General features: G+C 47.6%; 1 protein-coding gene and 1 long non-coding RNA gene across 3 annotated transcripts in view; one reads left to right on the top strand and one right to left on the bottom strand.

Annotated features, from left to right (window-relative positions):
• The window catches only part of LOC117354431, a 61,856-nt gene extending 58,456 nt beyond the window's left edge, over positions 1-3,400 (top strand). For both annotated transcript variants that reach the window (XM_033931961.1, XM_033931962.1), the window contains one exon: positions 2,226-3,400. In XM_033931961.1, coding sequence (XP_033787852.1) covers positions 2,226-3,175 — 950 coding nt within the window. In that variant the 3' untranslated portion in view covers positions 3,176-3,400. The remainder of the gene's footprint in view (positions 1-2,225) is intronic.
• Positions 1-20,731, bottom strand: part of LOC117354432 — a 105,551-nt gene that overhangs the window by 44,677 nt on the left and 40,143 nt on the right. The gene's annotated exons all lie outside the window — the stretch shown is intronic.

Here is a 20,731-nt window from a genome sequence, read left to right as displayed (position 1 = left end):
GATCACCGACTTTAGTGCATCTGGGCTTCAGTAATTTGTAGCAACAGTTTGATCAGCTAAACTTTCAACTAAATGTTTCCTGCAAGAATTGGATCAGTCTCTCATAACACCCATAAGGAATTTTATTTTTTTCTTCTATTCACTATTCAGATCTGTTCAGCTTTAACTGTTGAGGGCCTCTTTATATGAACAGCTCTCTTCATGTCATACCACAACTTTTTAATAAAGTTTAGGTCTGGACTATGACCAGATCAGTCCTAAACACAAGATCTCCTTTAGCAGTAGATTTACTTAAATGTCTTGTTTCTTGCTGTGCGACCTGTGAATGGCTCAACTTTAGTTCACAGATAGACTTAACGTTCTGTTCTATTGTTTTCTGATATGAAGCAGTTTATGGTTCTATCGATGATGGTGAGCCACTTAGATTCACCACATAGTAACATAGTAGATGACGGCAGATAAAGACCCGAATGGTCCCATCCAGTCTGCTTGACACGATGCTTGACCACGATGCTTGACAGTTGAGATGAGGTGAAAAGTATCCTGTGTTCTTAACCCATCGTGGCTGTATTACTAGACGGCTAGCTAAACCATATCAACATCCATTGTGAATGCCTCACTTTCTTAATTTTTAAACTGTAGATAGTTGAAATCAAGAATACTGTATAATACAAGCGTAAGTCTTTCTGTCAGTACTTAAGCTGAACAACCAAATAACTGAAAAGATAATTGTTGCATAATTATGCATGTGCCACACTTAATGATGTTTATAGGGCCTGACAGAGGAAAGGCAGCAGTGTGATTTGCTTTCTGTCTAGGCTACACAACACTGCTTCAGAGAGACAGGTACAGCAGATTACCAACAAGAACCAAAGGGCCCCTCTTGACTAACAAGTTCAAGGCTTACAGCGTGCTTAAAGTTTAGGACACAAAGCCAAGGATTTAATGACATAGAAAGGAATCAATTAGATGTAATATTTAGCCTTTAAGAATAAAGAAAACATGGCCCATGCAGGAAACTGGTTGCTCTATCTTGCAGGCAGTCATTATATAGAAAACATAAAGTAAATATGCAAACACAATTGTGAGGGTTGGTCAAAGACAACATTTGATTGTCACCAAACAAAACATTTGTAATTTTAACTGAAAGTCCATTTTTCACTTAACCATGCAGAGAACTGTGTTGTAGAAGTCTTATGGGTCATCCAGATACTCTGGTGATCTTGAGGGGCAGCAGTGATTTGCATCCAATTTCTTTTATTTTTTTTCCTGATGTTTGATACATGAACCGTCATCTCACCTGCAGTGAGAGTCTTTCAGATATTTAGAGGTTAGCCTAGTGTGTTCATGGATGGCTTACCAATAAGCTGCCAGGGTGATTTTTAACAGGATGACTGCTCCTGAGCAGAGTCACTGAACGCTTCAACTTTTTCCATTTGTGCATTGTGCGTAGGCAGAGCTTTAAATGTTTAGAAATTTATTTTGTAACCTTGTCCGTACTAATGCACATCAACTCTTTCTTCATATGTCCTCTGAAATTTCTTGTGATCATGGCATGAGTTTCAACTAACTTTTGTGATTTTAAGACCAAAGTATGAGACCTTTCTATAGGATAGAATGTCCAAATTCAGTTACACTGCAGGATGATTTTCTTGAAGACCTAATTAAGCACCTGATTCTAATTAGCCAGTTATTTGAGCTAAGGAAACTAGTGTTTCACTTAGTATTTGCTATGTTGCTACCGCTTAGCATTGTTGGATAAGCGGGCTATAAATACTTTAAATAAATAGATTCTATATTAGTCTTATTCTGTGTACATTATTGTGCCTCAAGAAACATATGGTCCAGGAGAGGAGTAGCTGCCTAAGGGTTAGTGCAGTGGGTTGAGATCATGGAGAATTGGATATAATTCCCACTGAAGCTCCTTGTGACGCTGGGCAAGTAACCCAATGCCTCCATTGCCCTAGGGCACAAAACTTGAGTTGTTGAGATGGAAAAGTACTTGCATTTAATGTGTATCTAGTACTGCTATAGAAATGATAATAGTAGCAGATAACATTTAATTTCAAGTGTTCACTCTACCATTAAAAAGGTGGCTGCTGAATATGATAGTAAATTGATTATAGCATAGTCTAAAACTTTATTTTATTGTTTGGGAATAAAATTGAATATGTGACATCTTTCATTAAACTAAAGGTAAACAACTGTTCACAATGTCTTCACAGTACTATCTGCAGGATCTTCACTGGTTGCATCCTCCAAACTTGAGGCTGATAGTCTCCGCCAATCGTGGGGTCTGCATGAAACTGAGCAGAGCCTGGAGCGTTCAGGATCCCCATCTGGAGCGTCCACGAGTGGTGGGTGTCCCTCAGCGCCAGCCACTGACGGAATGTGTGAGAATGAAATCAAGACCGAGATAAAGAGTGAGAGTGAGGAGGAGGGTGCAGTGGAGAGTGTGGTACTTCTTTCCGATGACCAAACCCACCCGGGAGAGTCTCACTTGCTCCCCGATTGTGGGGGTTCTTCTGGGCATATGCCAAGTGATGGGGGTCAGGGAGATCCAGATCTTGAGGGTGATCAGAGTTCGCCTACTAATCACCCAAATCTCAGGGGTAGGAAAAGTCCCCTAGCTTTTCCTTCAGCATGGCCTAGAAGACATAGGGCAAGAGGGAGGTTTGTAGTAGATGATGAGCCCCTGGCACTGCCACTTCTGCAGCAGTCTGTACAGGCACAGAGGACTCTGGCGACCCAGGTGAGCCTGCTGAGACAGGAGCTGGTGCAGCAGGTGGTCTCCAGGGTGGATGACATGGTCAGCTTTGTCCACAGCCAGGCTGAGCTCCATGTTCAACAACATGAGGAGCTCCTCATGGCTCATAATCAGGGTTACGCTGCCATAGCCAGAGCCATTGAAAATGTTGGCCAGGGGCTGTGCGCAGTCATAGCCCAACTCCATTCTTCGCAGCGTTCTGTGCAGGATGCAGCAGTGGGCACAGAGCCAGGGGCTACAGCAAACTCTGAGCTTGCTGAGTCTGAAGTTGATGATGGGGCAACCTCTACCCAAGCATCCCAGAATTCCTCACCACCAAGGATGAAACGGCAGAGCAGCTTTCTGCAGGCACACAAGGATGGGGGGGCTCCCAGGGAAACACCCACCAAGAGAGTGAAAAAGAAATAGAATTGGTAATTTAGTGTTCCGAGATGTTTTTGGGGTTTTTTTTTTGTTGACTTCTGTGAAGTCCCACTCTATAACGTGTGTGGATGTCTTTATGTGTGGCCTCTGCCTTCCTCACTGACATCAATCAAAGAGGAAGTGTGAAGGCCACAGGGCTAATTTTTTTCATGAAATTTCTTTTCCTGGCTTTCATATGGTATGTTAATAAAAATATATTTTATGCCTTCAGACTCTGCTGCCTTTTATGGCTGTATGTGAAATTTATTGGGTGTGAAATGTATCAAGTGCTTTAGTTCTAACTCTTACAAATTTTATTTCTAAAAGGTTTTCCAATGCAAAAGAACATGAGTCTTGACCAGTGGGTTATTCACCTCTACCTGTGAGTTCATGCAAAGGAATCAGCTACAGCTTTTTAGTTCCACCTCCTAGTGTCAGTGGGAAGTCCCCATCTCCTCAGTTTTTCCTTCTGCAAGCAAGTTGAGAAGGTGTATTTTCTTCTGCTCTGTAATTGAGTTATTAGTTTCAGGTTTTTAATCTGAAGTTCAGGGCTTCATGGTGCCCCAAAAGTTCCCAGGATTTCTGGGGCAGCTCGACCTGGGAGAAGAAACAGCCTGGGAGAAGAAACAAAGGGCTGAAGCTGTGGGGGGGGGGGGGGAGAGCAACCCCGTACAGGGATCTCAAAGTCCCTCCTTGAGGGCCGCAATCCAGTTGGGTTTTCAGGATTTCCCCAATGAATATGCATTGAAAGCAGTGCATGCACATAGATCTCATGCATATTCATTGGGGAAATCCTGAAACTCTGACTGGATTGTGGCCCTCAAGGAAGGACTTTGAGACCCCTGCTTTAGCAGGACAGCTACCTAGCTGGCCTGAACTAACACTTAGAATAGCTCGGAGGTGCGTTCCTCCGAGAGCTCAGTTTGCCCCTGATTTATCAGGTGCTTGAGCGCAGGCTGAGTGGCCCCGTGTTGGTGCTGTGCACCCCCCCTAAAAAAAAACCAACCCCAAAACACACGCGAGGATCTAATGGAATTGGGGGTTTCAGGCTTTCAGAGCCTGTCTAAAAGGCAGCCTTAAGAGACAAGCTTATGGAGGATTTTATATGCTTGTCCGAGGTAGAAATCTTCTTTGTCTAGCTGCAGTGGGAGCTGATGCCAGCATGGCACCAGACATTTCTGTGAGTACAGTCTATTACTGTCTATGGGAGGCTACGGGGTGGTTCAAAAAATGGCTGTTTTGAGGGTCTCTGGAGCTTCATGTAGGGTCCCCCACCTCCAAAACCCCCTTTTCTGGGTCTTTGAAACTTTCATCTAACTCTCCTGGGCAATGTGACCATGGTGGCCTTATTGAATTTCCCAGTCTTATTTCAAAGCTTCTATCTGCCTCAAAGCACTTCATTTTTACTAATAATTGATTTATATGGACTCCCCCAGGCCTTTCTACCCCCTGTATCACGCCTGTATGCACTGGCTGGCTGGCTAAGGAGCACCCATGTGCCTCGGGCTTAGCCCCCTCTGGTTCAACCAGGGTCTCGGAGTCACAGGAAGCTTAAATGTTGGGTAAAAATCCCTTCTAGAGCTCTCAAATTGTGATGGCATTGTTGGCAAAATGCAAACGTGCAGACACCTCAGAACCCATGAGACAAGAAATGTCCCTGCAGAGGTTCTTAGGTGAGCCAGTTCAGGGATTTGATTCTGATTTCATGAGTATAATATTTGAAACTTACATGACATATTCAAGGTTGTCTGTACAGCCTGGAAGCATGCCGATGACTGTTCAGGAGGGTTTTCCCTTATAGAGCACTGGTCCATTGTGGAAAGGTATTCCTTAAGAATCAGAGATCGTTGGAAAAGGACTGGGGGGTCAGGTTCAATTTCTTTGTTATTGCAAAGTGAATCTTCAGGTTTAAAGGATTCCGGGTTGCAATTGGGCACTACCACCAAGAGTTTGTAGAAAAGGACCCGACAATATGTGAAATCTTTAAACTAGTAGACTTAATGGAAGTCTTTTCAGTATCTCTGAGGGAGTTAAGTCTGGAACTGCCTCAGCCTTCCACACCTCAAATTTCTCTTGTAAGTAGTTCTAAGATCAAATCCACATTTTTCCTTCCCATCCAGAGATCCCCATGATGCAAACGGAGCAGTAGGAGCACACAGAGGGCTTTTAAAGCTTGTCAGAGCCGTGACAAAATTTTACCTGATGGTTCCCAAGTTCCAGCAGTTATTTGTGCCATCTAGGGTGGATTCACTGGATTTGTACCAAAGTTACGAAGCATATGTCACTTTCTAGTGAAGGTGGAGTAATTCTAAAGGATGAACAGGATTGCAGGGTAGACTTTAATCCTCAAACAACAGTTTGTAGCTTTATCTTTGAGTCTGAGAGTGGCGGGGGAGTCTCCCTTTGTGGTGCACACCTACCAAAGATGCTGTGCCAGGCTCCGGCTTTGGAGGAGAGTACATACCTCCAGGTGATATTTTGGGGGGTTATGTAGCAGACCCTCTTTATGACATATTCAGGGTCAGGAGCAGAGTGTCTGCTTATTCTATCTCTGCCAGCAGAATGCTCTAGCTCAGTGTTCGTCAACTGCCGGTCCATGGACTGGTGCCGGGCCGCAGAAATTTTCTGATGGTCTGCAGGGCCGGCACCTCCTGCAGGCTCAAGACAGTATTCTGCAGCCGCTGGCCCATGGTGCGATCAACGCAGCGTCTTTGGGCCGGTTCCCTGAGTGCTGCAGTGCACAAAGCTGTGGGAAAAGGCTCCTACACGTGACCTACGCCTGAACCAGAAGCCTTCTCTCTGATATCACAACAGGCTTCCAGATGAGGCACAGGACGCGCGTGAGAAGCTACTGCCCACAGCTTTCTGCACTGCAGCATGCAGGGAGCCGGCCTGAAGACGCCGCTGTGTTGATCGCACAGTGGACCGGCCCAAAGATAACACCGGGGGCAGGCCAGAAGGCAAGACACATAGAGGGAGAGAGACAACAGCGGTAGGGGAAATGCTTTTATTTTTTTTATTTAGTGATTGATTGAATTTTTTATTTAGTGATTTAGTGAAGGGCTTTGCAGACCGGGCCTTTTCTTGTTCCAGCACAGTGAAGGGGAAGGGAGATCGAGTCGTCCCCCTTCACTGCACCGGAGGAGCATCGTGTTTGGCGATTTGCCCCGTCCCCAGCAGCCACTTCGGCACCTGGCCTGCCTTTCCAGCCCTCTTAAGGGCTTTGCAGACCAGGCCTTTTCTTGTTCCAGCACAGTGAAGGGGAAGGGAGATCGAGTCGTCCCCCTTCACTGCACCGGAGGAGCATCGTGTTTGGCGATTTGCCCCGTCCCCAGCAGCCACTTCGGCACCTGGCCTGCCTTTCCAGCCCTCTTAAGGGCTTTGCAGACCAGGCCTTTTCTTGTTCCAGCACAGTGAAGGGGAAGGGAGATCGAGTCGTCCCCCTTCACTTCACCGGAGGAGCATCGCGTTCGGCGGTTTGCCCCGCCCCCAGCAGCCACTTCGGCACCTGGCCTGCCTTCCTAGCCCTCTTAAGGGCTCAGCCGCCAAAGACCAACACCTAACTCAGTGTCACTAACTCGCGAGGGCCACGTACTGTATTCCTCGACTCTCACTTGCGGCCACCCTGATCTGATCATCACCTCTCAAGTTCATAGACTTATTCTTTGTATCTACCCACGACTCCTATTTCATACCTGTTACAGATTTTTACCCTAATTCCATCTTACGACCTGTTCATAGTCTCTCTATTATACCTACACATTGTTCTCACTTAGTACAGATCTGCTCATACTCCTTCTCATCTTACCTGCTACTAACCTCATTTTGAACTTTGGTTCATAGACCTATTCTCTGACCCTTTCCTCTCATCTGCCTTGAGTCTTTCGCATCTGCCCACCTCCCCTTAATCGACTTTCTCCCTTCCTCCCTAGCTTCTCCAGCCCACCCCCCCTCCCATCCCAGCCTCCCTCTTTCATCACCCTAACTGCCACCCCAACATGTCTATCCCCACTCACAAGCTCATTGCCCTCCTCCTCCTCCTCTACTTGCTTAGCACAAGAGGCTGGATTACAAAATCTTTAGCCTTCGAACCTATACCAACCTACATTGCATGGACTAGAATCCCAGGACCGGATAAATTCATCCGCCCCCACCGGCTCATTCATGATGTCACAGAAACAGGTCCTTTCCCCATCCCTGTGATCAACACTACCCGCAATCCACCCAGACCAACACACAAAAGAAAACGATCCCTAAAAAATCTACATAGTACAGAACCTTCGCTCATCCCAGAACAATCCACACTTCCTGGCGCCTACCTGAACATTCGCTCAATTAGAAATAAGGCCCAACTCTTCAAAGATTGGCTGGAAGAAATCCAACTAGAAATCGTACTTCTAACCGAAACTTGGCTCATTTCCGACCAGGATGTAATCATAGCGGATATTCTACCACCACATTACAAAATCATCCCCCTCTCAAGAAACTCTAAAAGGGGAGGTGGTCTGGCCATCATTCTCCGTGACCACTTTCACTTCCAAATCCTAGATTCCAAATCAACTAATAACCTGGAAATTCTCACCTGCAAAATCTCCAAAACTGACTACATTGACAACCTTATCATCACACTATTCTACATACCCCCCAATAAATGGAACCTAGCAAAAGAAGACTACTATGAATACCTTCTCACGAACTCGGCAGCTGGTACCCACAACCTCTTAGCAGGAGACATCAACCTACACCTCGAGCAAGAAGAGAACCCCAATGTTGCAGACTTATTCTCCTTCCTTACATCGATTGGCTTTACCAAGCCCCCCCAAACCACAACACACAATAAAGGTCACCAATTAGACCTGATCACTTTCCTTTCCAACACCCCCACCAATCCTAACATAAGCCTCACTGAACAAAATTGGTCTAACACCCCTTGGTCAGACCACCTCCTGTGTCAGTTCGAACTAGCCTGGCTCAAAAAACCACCAGACCCTAACCCTAACCCAAACCTAACCATACAAAGACAATAACCTGGACAAGAGAAAAAATTAATCCAGCAGATTTCTGGTCACATTACACCCACATTTCTAACTCCGACCCAGACCCCCAACTTCTACCTAGACTGGAAAAACTTCAGCAACCAAGTCCTAAATACCATCGCACCCCTGAGACTTCGCAAGAAAACCCCTCGGCCCTCAAACAACTGGTTTGACGCGGATCTCTTAGCCATAAAACGCGAAGTACGAAAACTTGAAAGAACATGGCGTAAATCAGGGACTGACAACGATAGACTCAACTGGCGACTGAAAGTCAACGAATACAAAAGACTGATCAACGAAAAACGCAGTAAACATTACTCCCAACTAATTAATTCCCCTACTCTAAATAGTAAAGCGCTCTTTAGAATAGTTAACTCCCTCCTAGACATAGATTCACACAAACGCTCCTGCTCTGACCTCCCACCCCCTGCTACAACCCTAGCAGACCATTTTGCCAACAAAATTCACACCTTAAAATCGTCTTTTGTAGCCCCCAGTCCTGAGCCAATATTCAACCTTCCTGCAACAGACACAATAAGTTCAATTACAGACATGACCTGGAGCTCCTTCGAAAGCCCAGACTGGAACCTCTTTCTCAATCTCTACTCAAAATACGCCAACTCCAATTGCCTATTAGACAACTGCCCACCCACTATCAGGAAATCCGCTCCCCCCTCATTCAAAGCTGACCTCTTCAATTGGATCTCACTATGCCTGACAACAGGTCACTTCCCGACTGAACTTGGCCACATCCTTGTCTCCCCCCACCTCAAAAACAACAAGGAACCTATCTCCTCCACCACCAACTACAGATCCATCGCCAACATCCCACTTTTCCAAAAACTCATGGAAGGCCTTATTAACCACGACCTCATGAACTACTTAGAAAAGTTCCATATTCTTCACGACTCCCAATCTGGCTTCCGCACAAACCACAGCACAGAAACTGTCCTAGCTGCTCTGACCAACTACCTCCTCCACCTGTTCTCACTGGGCAAAAGCGCCCTAGTACTCCAATTCGACTTAAGCAGCGCCTTCGATCTGGTCGACCACAATATCCTGCTCAACTGCCTTGACTCGATCGGCATTACCGGCCAAGTACTAAACTGGTTCTCAAGCTTCCTAACCAACCGTACTTACCAGGTCCACAGCAATGGAACCTTCTCCCATCACTGGCGCAACCCCTGCGGAGTCCCACAAGGCTCCCCTCTATCCCCCTCCCTTTTTAACATTTACTTGGCCCCCCTGGCACGGACACTCGCTGACTTAAACCTAAAATCATTCATATACGCAGATGACATCACCATTATCATTCCCCTTACTTCACTCACACAACAGACGGAACAATTCACCTCCTCCGTCCTCACCAAACTAGAACTATGGACCTCACAATTCAAATTAAAACTGAACACCGAAAAAACCAAAATTTTCCTGGCAAGTCCTAACCATAAACTTACAAACACCTCCCTGAAATTGAACGGCCTAGACTATCCTATCAACCCCACCATAAAAATCCTTGGAGTCCTCCTAGACAGATGCTTGACCTTCGAAGATCATACCAACGGCCAGGTCAAAAAATGTTTCTACTCCCTCTGGAAACTTCGCACCATTAAACGCTATTTCGACCACCTCTCCTTCCGTCTTCTGGTCCAGTCACTAATCTTAAGTATACTGGACTATTGTAACATCATTTATCCCAGGACAAGCAGGCAGCATATTCTTAACGCATGGGTGACGTCACCGACGGAGCCCCGGTACGGACATTTTTCACTAGAAAGTTCTAGTTGGCCGCACCGCGCATGCGCGAGTGCCTTCCCGCCCGACGGAGGAGTGCATGGTCCCAAGTTTCTTCGTTTCCGCGGAGCGAAGAAGACGCATGTGGTTTCAACGGCCGTTGAAAACATCCTTTTTGCCTTTCCGCTCATGCTTTTTTCTCGTTTTTTCTCTTTTTCCCACTTCGGGTTCTCTTTTTTATTCGATTCAAAAAAAAAAAAAATCTCTCGATTTTCTCTATTTTTTGAAACCGGCCCCAGCGGGGCCTGTTGCCACCATACAGGCCTCCGGTTTTGATTTTGCGGAGGTCGTGTTTCCCTTCATGCCCCCTCAACCGGGCTTTAAGAAGTGCCAGCGGTGTGCACGCCCGATCTCCCTCACTGACCCACACAATTGGTGCCTACAGTGTTTGGGTCCAGAGCATCGGGCTGACACCTGCACCCGCTGTGCCACTCTTAAGAAACGCACCTTAAAAAATCGGCAGATCCAGCAGAACATCCTTTTCGGTACCGGATCTGCTATGGAACCTTCCGCGATGTCGACGGTACCGCAAAAGACGGCACCGACCACTTCGACGACGCCCGATCCTTCCTCGGGGTCGCTGGCACCAGGTAAGCCGGCTAAGAAGCCTTCCACTTCCCTTGAGCGCCCGCCTGCCACAGTGGCGACGCCGGTCCTTCCGGCCTCACGCCGACCCCGCAAACGCTCCGCCCCGATCTCGGTGAGTGCCTCGTCATCGGCCTCATCGCCGGGGCGTGGAGCAGCACCTATGGAACCGAAAAAGAAAAAAGCGGTCCCGGTGCCACCCCTGGATGACCGCATCGCGGCCATACTCCATGACAAATTGCAGGAACAGCTGCAGCAACAACTCCAGCACCTGTTACCGACCCTCTTGGCTCCACTTCTTTCGGTACCAGACCGGCCCGAGCCTCGCACCATCCCACCGGTGTCCACCCCCTCGGTGCCACTCAACACTTCCATGCCAGTCCTCTCGGCTCAACCACCCCGTTCTCATCCTGTGGTACAGACCCGCTCTGAGGTCAATCCCCCTCGGGACCAGGAAGGGCACCGGTCTCCCCGGGACCCTGAACGGCACCGCTCTTCCCGGGACCGGGATCAGCACCGGTCTTCCTCTCCCGGTACCGTCTCCATGCGCTCTGGAAAGTCTCTTTCTAAGACCCGCCACACCGAGCCTTCCACCCCGACATCTCGGCGTGCGCACACTGATATCAGGGACCCGGACTTATGGGAAGAATCCCCACCCAGTACCGAGGAGGACGCATCATCCACAGATGAGGAACCCTCAGTGACCGATACCGCGTCCAAGCCTGAGCAATCCTCTTTCACCAAATTCCTCAGGGAGATGTCGGCGGCTCTTTCTATTCCTTTAGAGTCCGACTCCAAAAAGTCCCAGGCCTTTCTGGATGCCTTAGACTTTGAACAACCTCCCAAAGAGTTCCTCAAGTTACCCGTCCATGACATACTGCGGGAAACTTTTTATAAAAATTGGGAAAATCCACTCACTGTCCCCGGAGCTCCTCGTAAACTTGACAGCCTATACAGGGTCATCCCAATTCCGGGCTTTGACAAACCTCAATTGCCCCATGAGTCTCTCCTAGTTGAGTCTACATTAAAAAAAACTCAGGGCTACAGTGTTTATGCCTCCACCCCTCCTGGCAGAGAAGGCAAAACGATGGATAAGTTTGGCAAACGCCTCTATCAAAATGCCATGCTAGCCAACAGGGCAAATAATTACACATTTCACTTCTCATTTTATATGAAGCATCTCGTACAACAACTATCCACCCTACAAAAATACATACCTGACCGCAAAGTTCCAGCCTTTCAACAACAAATTTCCAGCCTCCTTCAACTGCGGAAATTCATGGTGCGCTCTATTTATGATTCATTTGAGCTGACCTCCCGAGCGTCCGCCATAGCTGTTGCCATGCGGCGTCTGGCCTGGTTGAGGGTATCTGATCTTGACATCAACCACCAAGACCGCCTAGCTAACGCACCCTGTCTTGGGGACGAACTTTTTGGGGAGTCCCTGGATTCAACCACCCAGAAGCTCTCAGCACATGAGACCAGATGGGACACTCTGATAAAACCTAAAAAGAAGGCTCCACCTGCTCGTCCTTATAGATAACAATCCTCTTACCAGCGCAGGTTCTCGGCCAGGCCTCTCAACCCGCCTCAACAGCAGCCTCGCAGACCTCGTCAACCACAACACACTCAGGCTCGCTCTCAATCTCACCAACCTGCCAAGCCTCTTCCTCCGTCAAAACCATCTCAGCCCTTTTGACTCCTTTCTCCAGGGCATAGCCAGTCTTCCACCATCATTACCTCTTCCTCAGCCAATCGGAGGACGTCTCCAACTCTTCCTCAACCGTTGGGAGGTCATCACATCAGACCTGTGGGTCCTCAACATCATCCGCCACGGCTACTCTCTCAACTTCCAGACTCTCCCACCAGACAACCCTCCTATAGAGTCTGCGGCCCACTCCTCCCAGTCCCTTCTCCTCCTAAGGGAGGTCCAATCCCTCCTTCTCCTCAATGCCATCGAAGAGGTTCCCACAGACCAAAGGGGCCAGGGATTCTACTCCCGCTACTTCCTGGTTCCCAAGAAGACAGGAGACCTTCGTCCCATCCTCGATCTCCGGGATCTCAACAAGTGTTTGGTCAAGGAAAAGTTCAGAATGCTCTCCCTGGCCACGCTTTATCCTCTTCTCTCTCCACAAGAGTGGCTATATTCCCTGGACCTCAAAGAGGCCTACACTCACATTCCAATCCATCTGAATTCACGTCGCTACCTCCAATTTCAGATACAGCACCGCCAGTATCAGTACAAGGTGCTACCCTTTGGCCTCGCATCATCGCCCAGGGTGTTCACCAAGTGCCTTATTGTGGTGGCGGCCTTTCTCAGGTCTCACAACCTCCAGGTGTTCCCCTACTTGGACGATTGGTTGGTAAAAGCACCTACGTCTCCACTTGTGCTACAAGCCACTCAGTACACCATCTCCTTCCTCCATCTCCTGGGGTTCGAGATCAACTACCCCAAGTTGCATCTACTTCCCACACAGCGACTTCAGTTCATTGGAGCCGTTCTCGACACCACTCTGATGAGGGCGTGTCTTCCCTCCGACCGCCAACGAACTCTGCTCCACCTCTGCCGTCAGGTGCTCCTCCGTCACTCCATTCCAGCTCGGCAGATGATGGTCCTCCTGGGCCACATGGCATCGATGGTCCATGTGCTTCCTCTGGCGCGACTCCACCTCAGGACACCTCAGTGGACTCTAGCCAACCAATGGTCACAGACCACGGATCCTCTTTCTCATCCCATCTCTGTGACATCGTCTCTTCAGCAATCTCTTCAATGGTGGTTGAACTCCTCCAATCTTTCCAGGGGTCTACTCTTTCATCTACCCCCTCACTCCATGATCATAACCACAGATGCCTCCCCCTATGCATGGGGAGCTCACCTGGGAGACCTTCGCACTCAGGGACTCTGGACCCCTCAGGAACGTCAACATCACATCAATTTCCTGGAACTCAGGGCCATGTTCTATGCCCTCAAGGCCTTCTAGCACCTTCTCTACCCTCAGGTTTTTCTCCTGTGCACAGACAACCAAGTCGCCATGTACTACATAAACAAGCAAGGCGGCACCGGATCTCCCCTCCTCTGTCAGGAGGCCATCCGCATCTGGACCTGGGCCACAGCCCGCAGTCTCTTCCTCAAGGCTGTCTATATCCAGGGCGAACAGAACTTCCTGGCCGACAATCTCAGCCGCATCCTTCAACCTGACGAGTGGACTCTGGATCCTCCCACACTCCGCTCCATCTTTGCTCGGTGGGGCACTCCTCAGGTGGACCTCTTTGCAGCGCCTCACAACCATCAGCTGCCCCTTTTCTGTTCCAGACTCTTCTCTCCTCATCGTCTGGCCCCGGATGCATTCCTGCTCAACTGGACGGATCGGTTCCTCTATGCCTTTCCTCCTCTACCTCTGATGTTGCGGACGTTATTCAAACTCCGCAGGGACAAAGCCACCATGATTCTCATCGCCCCTCGATGGCCTCGCCAACACTGGTTCTCCCTCCTGCTCCAGCTCAGCTCCAGGGAGCCCATTCCTCTTCCTGTGTTTCCTACTCTACTTACTCAACAGCATCAGTCTCTACTACATCCCAATCTGTCCTCGCTCCACCTGACAGCTTGGTTTCTCTCGGGCTGACCTCTCCAGAGAATCTATCTCAGCCTGTCCGTCTCATTCTGGATGCCTCCAAGAAACCGGCCACCCTCCAATGTTACCATCAGAAGTGGACCCGGTTCTCTTCTTGGTGTCTGCTTCATCATCACAATCCCACCTCATTGGCGGTGGAAACCGTACTGGACTATTTGCTCTCTCTCTCCGATGCTGGCCTCAAGTCGACCTCCATCAGAGTCCACCTCAGTGCCATCACTGCGTTCCATGAGCCTATCCTCGGAAAACCTCTTACGGCTCATCCCCTGGTTTCCCGGATCATGAGAGGCCTCTTCAATGTCAAACCACCTCTGAAGCCTCCTCCAGTCGTCTGGGACCTGAATGTGGTTTTATCAGCACTCATGAAATCTCCGTTGAGCCTCTTGCCACAACTTCACTCAAATTTCTTACATGGAAGGTGCTTTTCCTCATTGCCATCACCTCTGTCAGGAGGGTTAGTGAGCTGCATGCACTGGTCACCGACCCACCTTTCACTGTTTTTCACCATGACAAGGTGGTTCTGCGTACCCATCCTAAATTCCTTCCCAAGGTGGTCTCGGAATTTCACCTCAACCAGTCCATTGTGTTGCCTGTCTTTTTCCCTAAGCCCCATTCTCATCCTGGGGAACAGACATTGCACACGCTGGACTGTAAGCGTGCCCTTGCTTACTACCTTGACCGTACCAGGGCTCACCGCTCATCTCCTCAGCTCCTTTTGTCCTTCGACCCTAACCGTCTAGGTCGTCCTGTCTCCAAACAGATGCTTTCCAACTGGCTTGCTGCCTGCAATGCGTTCTGTTATGCTCGGGCCGGTCTCTCACTGGAAGGTGCTGTCACGGCCCACAGGGTCAGAGCTATGGCTGCTTCTGTGGCTTTCCTCCGTTCCACGCCCATCGAGGAAATCTGCAAGGCGGCCACTTGGTCCTCAGTTCACACATTCACTACTCACTACTGTCTGGATACCTTCTCCAGACGGGATGGGCACTTCGGCCAATCTGTGTTACACAATTTATTTTCCTAATGGCCAACCATCCCTCCTCCCTCTCTGTTAGCTTAGAGGTCACCCATGCGTTAAGAATATGCTGCCTGCTTGTCCTGGGATAAAGCACAGTTACTTACCGTAACAGGTGTTATCCAGGGACAGCAGGCAGATATTCTTACGACCCACCCACTTCCCCGGGTTGGCTTCTTAGCTGGCTTATCTTAACTGGGGACCACGCACTCCTCCGTCGGGCGGGAAGGCACTCGCGCATGCGCGGTGCGGCCAACTAGAACTTTCTAGTGAAAAATGTCCGTACCGGGGCTCCATCGGTAACGTCACCCATGCGTTAAGAATATCTGCCTGCTGTCCCTGGATAACACCTGTTACGGTAAGTAACTGTGCTATACCTGGGATCCTATAAAAACACCATCAAACGCTTAAGAATAGTTCAAAACGCTGCTGTCCGCCTCATCTACGGCCTCAAAAAATATGACCACGTTAGCCCCTATTACGCTAAACTCCACTGGCTGCCGGTGGAGGCAAGGATCATCTTCAAATTCGCCTGCCTCTTCTTCAAAACCCTAGCAGGCTCTTCCCCAATCTACCTATCTGAGCACCTTGAAATCGCTGGCCCCTCTTGTACACGAAACACCTACCTGTTCTCCTTTCCTTCCCTGAAAGGCTGCCTCTACAAGAAATTTCTCGACAGTTCCCTCGCATTCCAAGCAGGCAAATGGAACAAATGCCTCACAGCACTCATCTCCAACTCCCCCCCTACCAAATGTTCAGGAAGACAATCAAAACCTACCTTTTTGATAAATTCCTCTAACTTCTCCCCCCCCTCTTCCTTGCCTCCCCCTCGGACCTTGACTTACCTCAGTCTCTCGACTCTTCCAATTCTGTCTGCCACCTAACGGCTTAACAAAATGGATCACCCTATCCAACTAATCACCCCTTCTTCTTTACCCCCCTTACTTAATGCCTCTGCTCGGCTTTATTGAACGCCGCAATATACATCACCGCTGTATGTAACACTACTGTACGAACTCCGCTATATATATGCAACTTACAACAATTGTAACTTCTCTGCAATAGTAACCGACCTGAAAATAACTTCACCGCAAATGTAACATCGCCGAAAATGTAAATGTAGCTATGCCAAAAAAAAAATATGTGTAACTTCGCTACAATGTACAGTCTCTTCATCTGTTAACCGCATAGAACTTCCATGGTAATGCGGTATACAAAAATAAAGTTATTATTATTATTATTGTCTGTTCAGGAAGAAATGCATTCGCTTCTTTTCCTCTGCTTGCAGAGTCTTGCATCTTAGGGTTTATAAATATTAGTACTTTTTGGTCTTGCATTTGAAAGGGGTTATCTCTTTTCTGGTAGGAATGAATGTTAAAAAGCATACAGTGTGCTTTAGAAACATAGAAATTGACGGCAGAAAAGGGCCATAGCCCATCGAGTCTGCCCATACCAATGACCCACTCCCTGATTCTTACTCTCCTAGAGATCCCACATGAATATCCCATTTTCTCTTGAAATCTAACACGCTGCTGGCCTCAATCACCCGCTGAGGCAGCTCGTTCCAATGATCTACCACCCTTTCAGTGAAGAAGTACTTCCTAGCATCACCCTGAAATTTCCCTCCCCTGATTTTCAGCGAGTGTCCTCTGGTTACCGAGGGCCCTGTAAGACTGAAGATATCATCTTTCACCTCTATACGCCCAGTAATATACTTAAAGGTCTCAATCATGTCCCTCTCTCTCTTCGCTCCTCCAGTGAGTACATCCGCAGTTTTTTTAACCTTTCTTCATACGTGAGTTCCCTGAGCCCCAAAACCATCCTGGTAGCCATTCGCTGAACCGACTCAATTCTCAACACATCTTTTCGGTAGTGTGGTCTCCAGAATTGAACACAATACTCGAGATGAGGTCTCACCATGGATCTGTACAGTGGCATTATGACTTCAGGTTTTCTGCTGACAAAACCCCTACGGATACAGCCCATCATTTGTCTTGCCTTGGACGATGCCTTCTCTACTTGATTGGCAGCCTTCATATCGTCGCTAATGATCACTCCTAAATCACGTTCCACCGTGTATTTTAATTTTGTGTATTTTAATTTTGTGGTTAACCATTATGTGTTGTTAATACAATTATATTATATATATATATATATATATATATATATGAAAAATGATTGAAAAAATGGTGTTACAATTAGTACTATTATGGGGGCTGGGTCTGTGGCAGAGATTGAGTGGAGATGGGCACGACTTAGTCCAGTGTTCTTCAACTGCTGGTCCACAAAATAATTATTTTATTTCTGCCGGTCCATAGGTGTCAAAAGGTTGAAGAACACTGCTCTAGCTCAGACAATGGACGGGAGATTCTGCCTCTAAAGCTATTTTGAGTAGGCTTTCTTTCAGTGAACAAATATTCTTTGGCAAAGGGTTGGATGACCTTATAGCCAGTGTGGCAGATTGTCATCCTACGTCAAACAGTAGACTACATGCCTCAGGGGGGTCAAGTCGGGGTTCCTTTCATGGCTACAGATGGTTTCACTAGTCATCAGCAGGCTCCTTTGCTCACAGATCATTTCACAGATCTAGACAGAGGTTTGGGGGCTCCAGAAGAGCTCAGATATCAGGTTTCCACTCAACAGCCACTCCTAAGATGTTCCAATGATGCCAGGTTGGAGCCTGAACTGCCCTGAATAGGAGGGAGACTCTCAAGAGTTCAAGGAGGCCGGGGTGGAGATTTGTTCGGACAATGGACATTATTCCAGAGGGCTACAAACTCAAATTATCTTATCCTCTTTGGGATTGCTTTTATGGATTCTCCTGTCAGATAACCAGAGAAGACGGTCAAAGTCCTAGAGACAGTAAAATGGTTTCTGGGTATTCAAGCCATAGAGCCTATATCAGACCCAGAATTGGGCTCGGGCTAATACTCCATATACTTTATCGTGTCCAAAAAAAGACTCAGACTACTGATTACTTTGGCAGTAGTAAACAGCTGCCTATTTCCTTGAAGGTACATTCCACCAGAATCCCAGGCAGATATATAGGGCAGATAGAAACATAGAAGATGACGGCAGAAAAGGGCTACAGCCCATCAAGTCTGCCCACTCTGCTTACCCACCCCCTGTCTATGCCCTAATGACCCAATTTCCTTATCTTGACCCTCGTAGGGATCCCACATGGGTATCCCATTTATTCTTAAAGTCTGGCACGCTGTCTGCCTCGATCACCTGCACTGGAAGCTTGTTCCAATGATCAACCACTCTCTCTGTGAAGAAATACTTTCTGGTGTCGCCATGAAATTTTCTGCCCCTGAGTTTGAGCGGGTGCCCTCTTGTGGCCGAGGGTTCCTTGAGAAAGAAAATATCATCTTCCACTTCGACACGTCCCGTGAGGTACTTAAATGTTTCGATCATGTCTCCCCTCTCCCTACGTTCCTCAAGAGTGTAGAGCTGCAATTTGTTCAGTCTCTCTTCGTACGAGAGACCCTTGAGCCCCGAGATCATCCTGGTGGTCGTCCGCTGAACCGATTCAATTCTGCGCACATCTTTACTGTAATGTGGCCTCCAGAATTGCACACAGTACTCCAGATGAGGTCTCACCATGGCCCTGTATAACAGCATTATGACTTCAGGCTTTCGGCTGACGAAACTTCTATTGATACAACCCAATATCTGCCTTGCCTTAGATGAAGCCTTCTCCACTTGATTGGCAGTTTTCATGTCTGCACTGATGATTACTCCTAAATCTTGTTCTCCTGAAGTCCTAGTTAAAGTTTCTCCATTCAAGAAGTACGTCCTGCATGGATTTCCGCTTCCGAGGTGCATGACCTTACATTTCTTAGCATTGAAGCCTAGCTGCCAGGTTGAGGACCAGGCTTCAATGCTAAGAAATGTAAGGTCATGCACCTCGGAAGCGGAAATCAATGCAGGATACATGGTCCATTCTTCATACTTTCACAAAGTTTTACAGAGTGGACATGCTGATGTAAATGGATGCCACTTCTGGGTCCTTGGTGCTTGCAGCAGGCTCATTTGCCCTGCCCTAGACTCAGGGAACAGCTTTAGTATGTCCCACTGGTCAAGACTCGTGTTCTTTTGCACTGGAAGATTAGGTTCTTACCTTGATAATTTTCTTTCCAGTATAAAGGAGCATGAGTTTTACTGCCCACTCTGTCAGATGTCAATTTAGCCTGCTTTCTGTCTCAGACATGTATATGTGTCTCCAAATACTTGCCTTGCAGCAGCCAAAAGAGTTTGAAGATATTGACTGTCCAGCAAGTACAATAAGTGATGCCATAGCTCTCTATGGCAAGGTCCATGGGAGAGCCTATAATGCGAGTGCTGGTTGCAATCAGGTAGGTGGTTTGTTTGGGTCCACCTTGCTTATATGGGGTGGTGCAGTGGTTAAAGCTTACAGTCTCAGCACCCCAAGGTTGTGGGTTTAAACCCACACTGCTCTTTGTGATCCTGGGGAAGTCACTTAATCCACCCATTGTCCCAGGTACATTAGATAAATTGTGAGCCCGCCAGGACAGACAGGGAAAAATGCTTGAGTGCCTGAATAAATTCATGTAAACCATTCTGAGCTCCCCTGGGAAAACAGTATTTAAAATTGAATAAATAAATTTAAAAAGGCAATGAATTATTTTTCAGGAAGGAAAGACTTGACTTAGTCAGGGAGTTCCCCATGCCCTCCTTGTTATTTCTCCTCATTTAGGAGTGATCAACTGCTTTGGTACGAAATGAGGAGATGGGGACTGCCCACTGACCAAGGAGGTGGAGCTGAAAAGCTGTAGATCAGTGGTTCCCAACCCTGTCCTGGAGGACCACCAGCCAGTCAGGTGTTGAGGATAGAGCTAATGAATATGCATGAAAGAGATTTGCATGTAATGAAGATGATAGGAGTACAGATCTGCCCAATGCATATTCATTAGGGCTATCCCAAAAACCCGACTGGCTAGTTATCCTCCAGGACAGGGTTGGGGACCACTGCTGTAGATTATTCCTTCAGAAAAAACTTGTGAGTAGAAGTAAATAATCCACTGGTCAAGAATCATGTTCCTTTATACTAGAAAGAAGTTTATTGAGGAAAGAACCTAATCTTCTCTTAAAGGTGGTGTTATTTATTGGATTAGGGGGGTTGAATTTCTTAGAAATGAGATTATTATTTTTACCTTTAAAACCCCTCCACAACTATTCAAAACTGGCTGTATAGAATATTTTGAGCTTCAGACTTTTAAGATAGAAGCGAGCTCCTAGATTGTTCTTCTGAGCCTGTGCGGACATGTAATGGTGGGGAGAGATCCTGCTAAATTACAGTGACCTTAGCACTTATGCATGAAAGTACAAAACGATGGGAGCCCTCTTGTACAAAACGATGGGAGCCCTGGTATTGTGGAAAAGCAGTTTTGGTGCACAGCTGGAACGTGCTGTTACTTCTGTTGACAATATGCTGGGGTCTTGCTACATCCCTGCCACCCCTGATTTGGTGTATTTAGAA

This window comes from Geotrypetes seraphini, chromosome 2 (genome assembly GCF_902459505.1).
Source record: "Geotrypetes seraphini chromosome 2, aGeoSer1.1, whole genome shotgun sequence".
Taxonomy (NCBI): Eukaryota; Metazoa; Chordata; class Amphibia; order Gymnophiona; family Dermophiidae; genus Geotrypetes; species Geotrypetes seraphini.
This window is presented reverse-complemented; position numbering and strand designations above follow the sequence as displayed.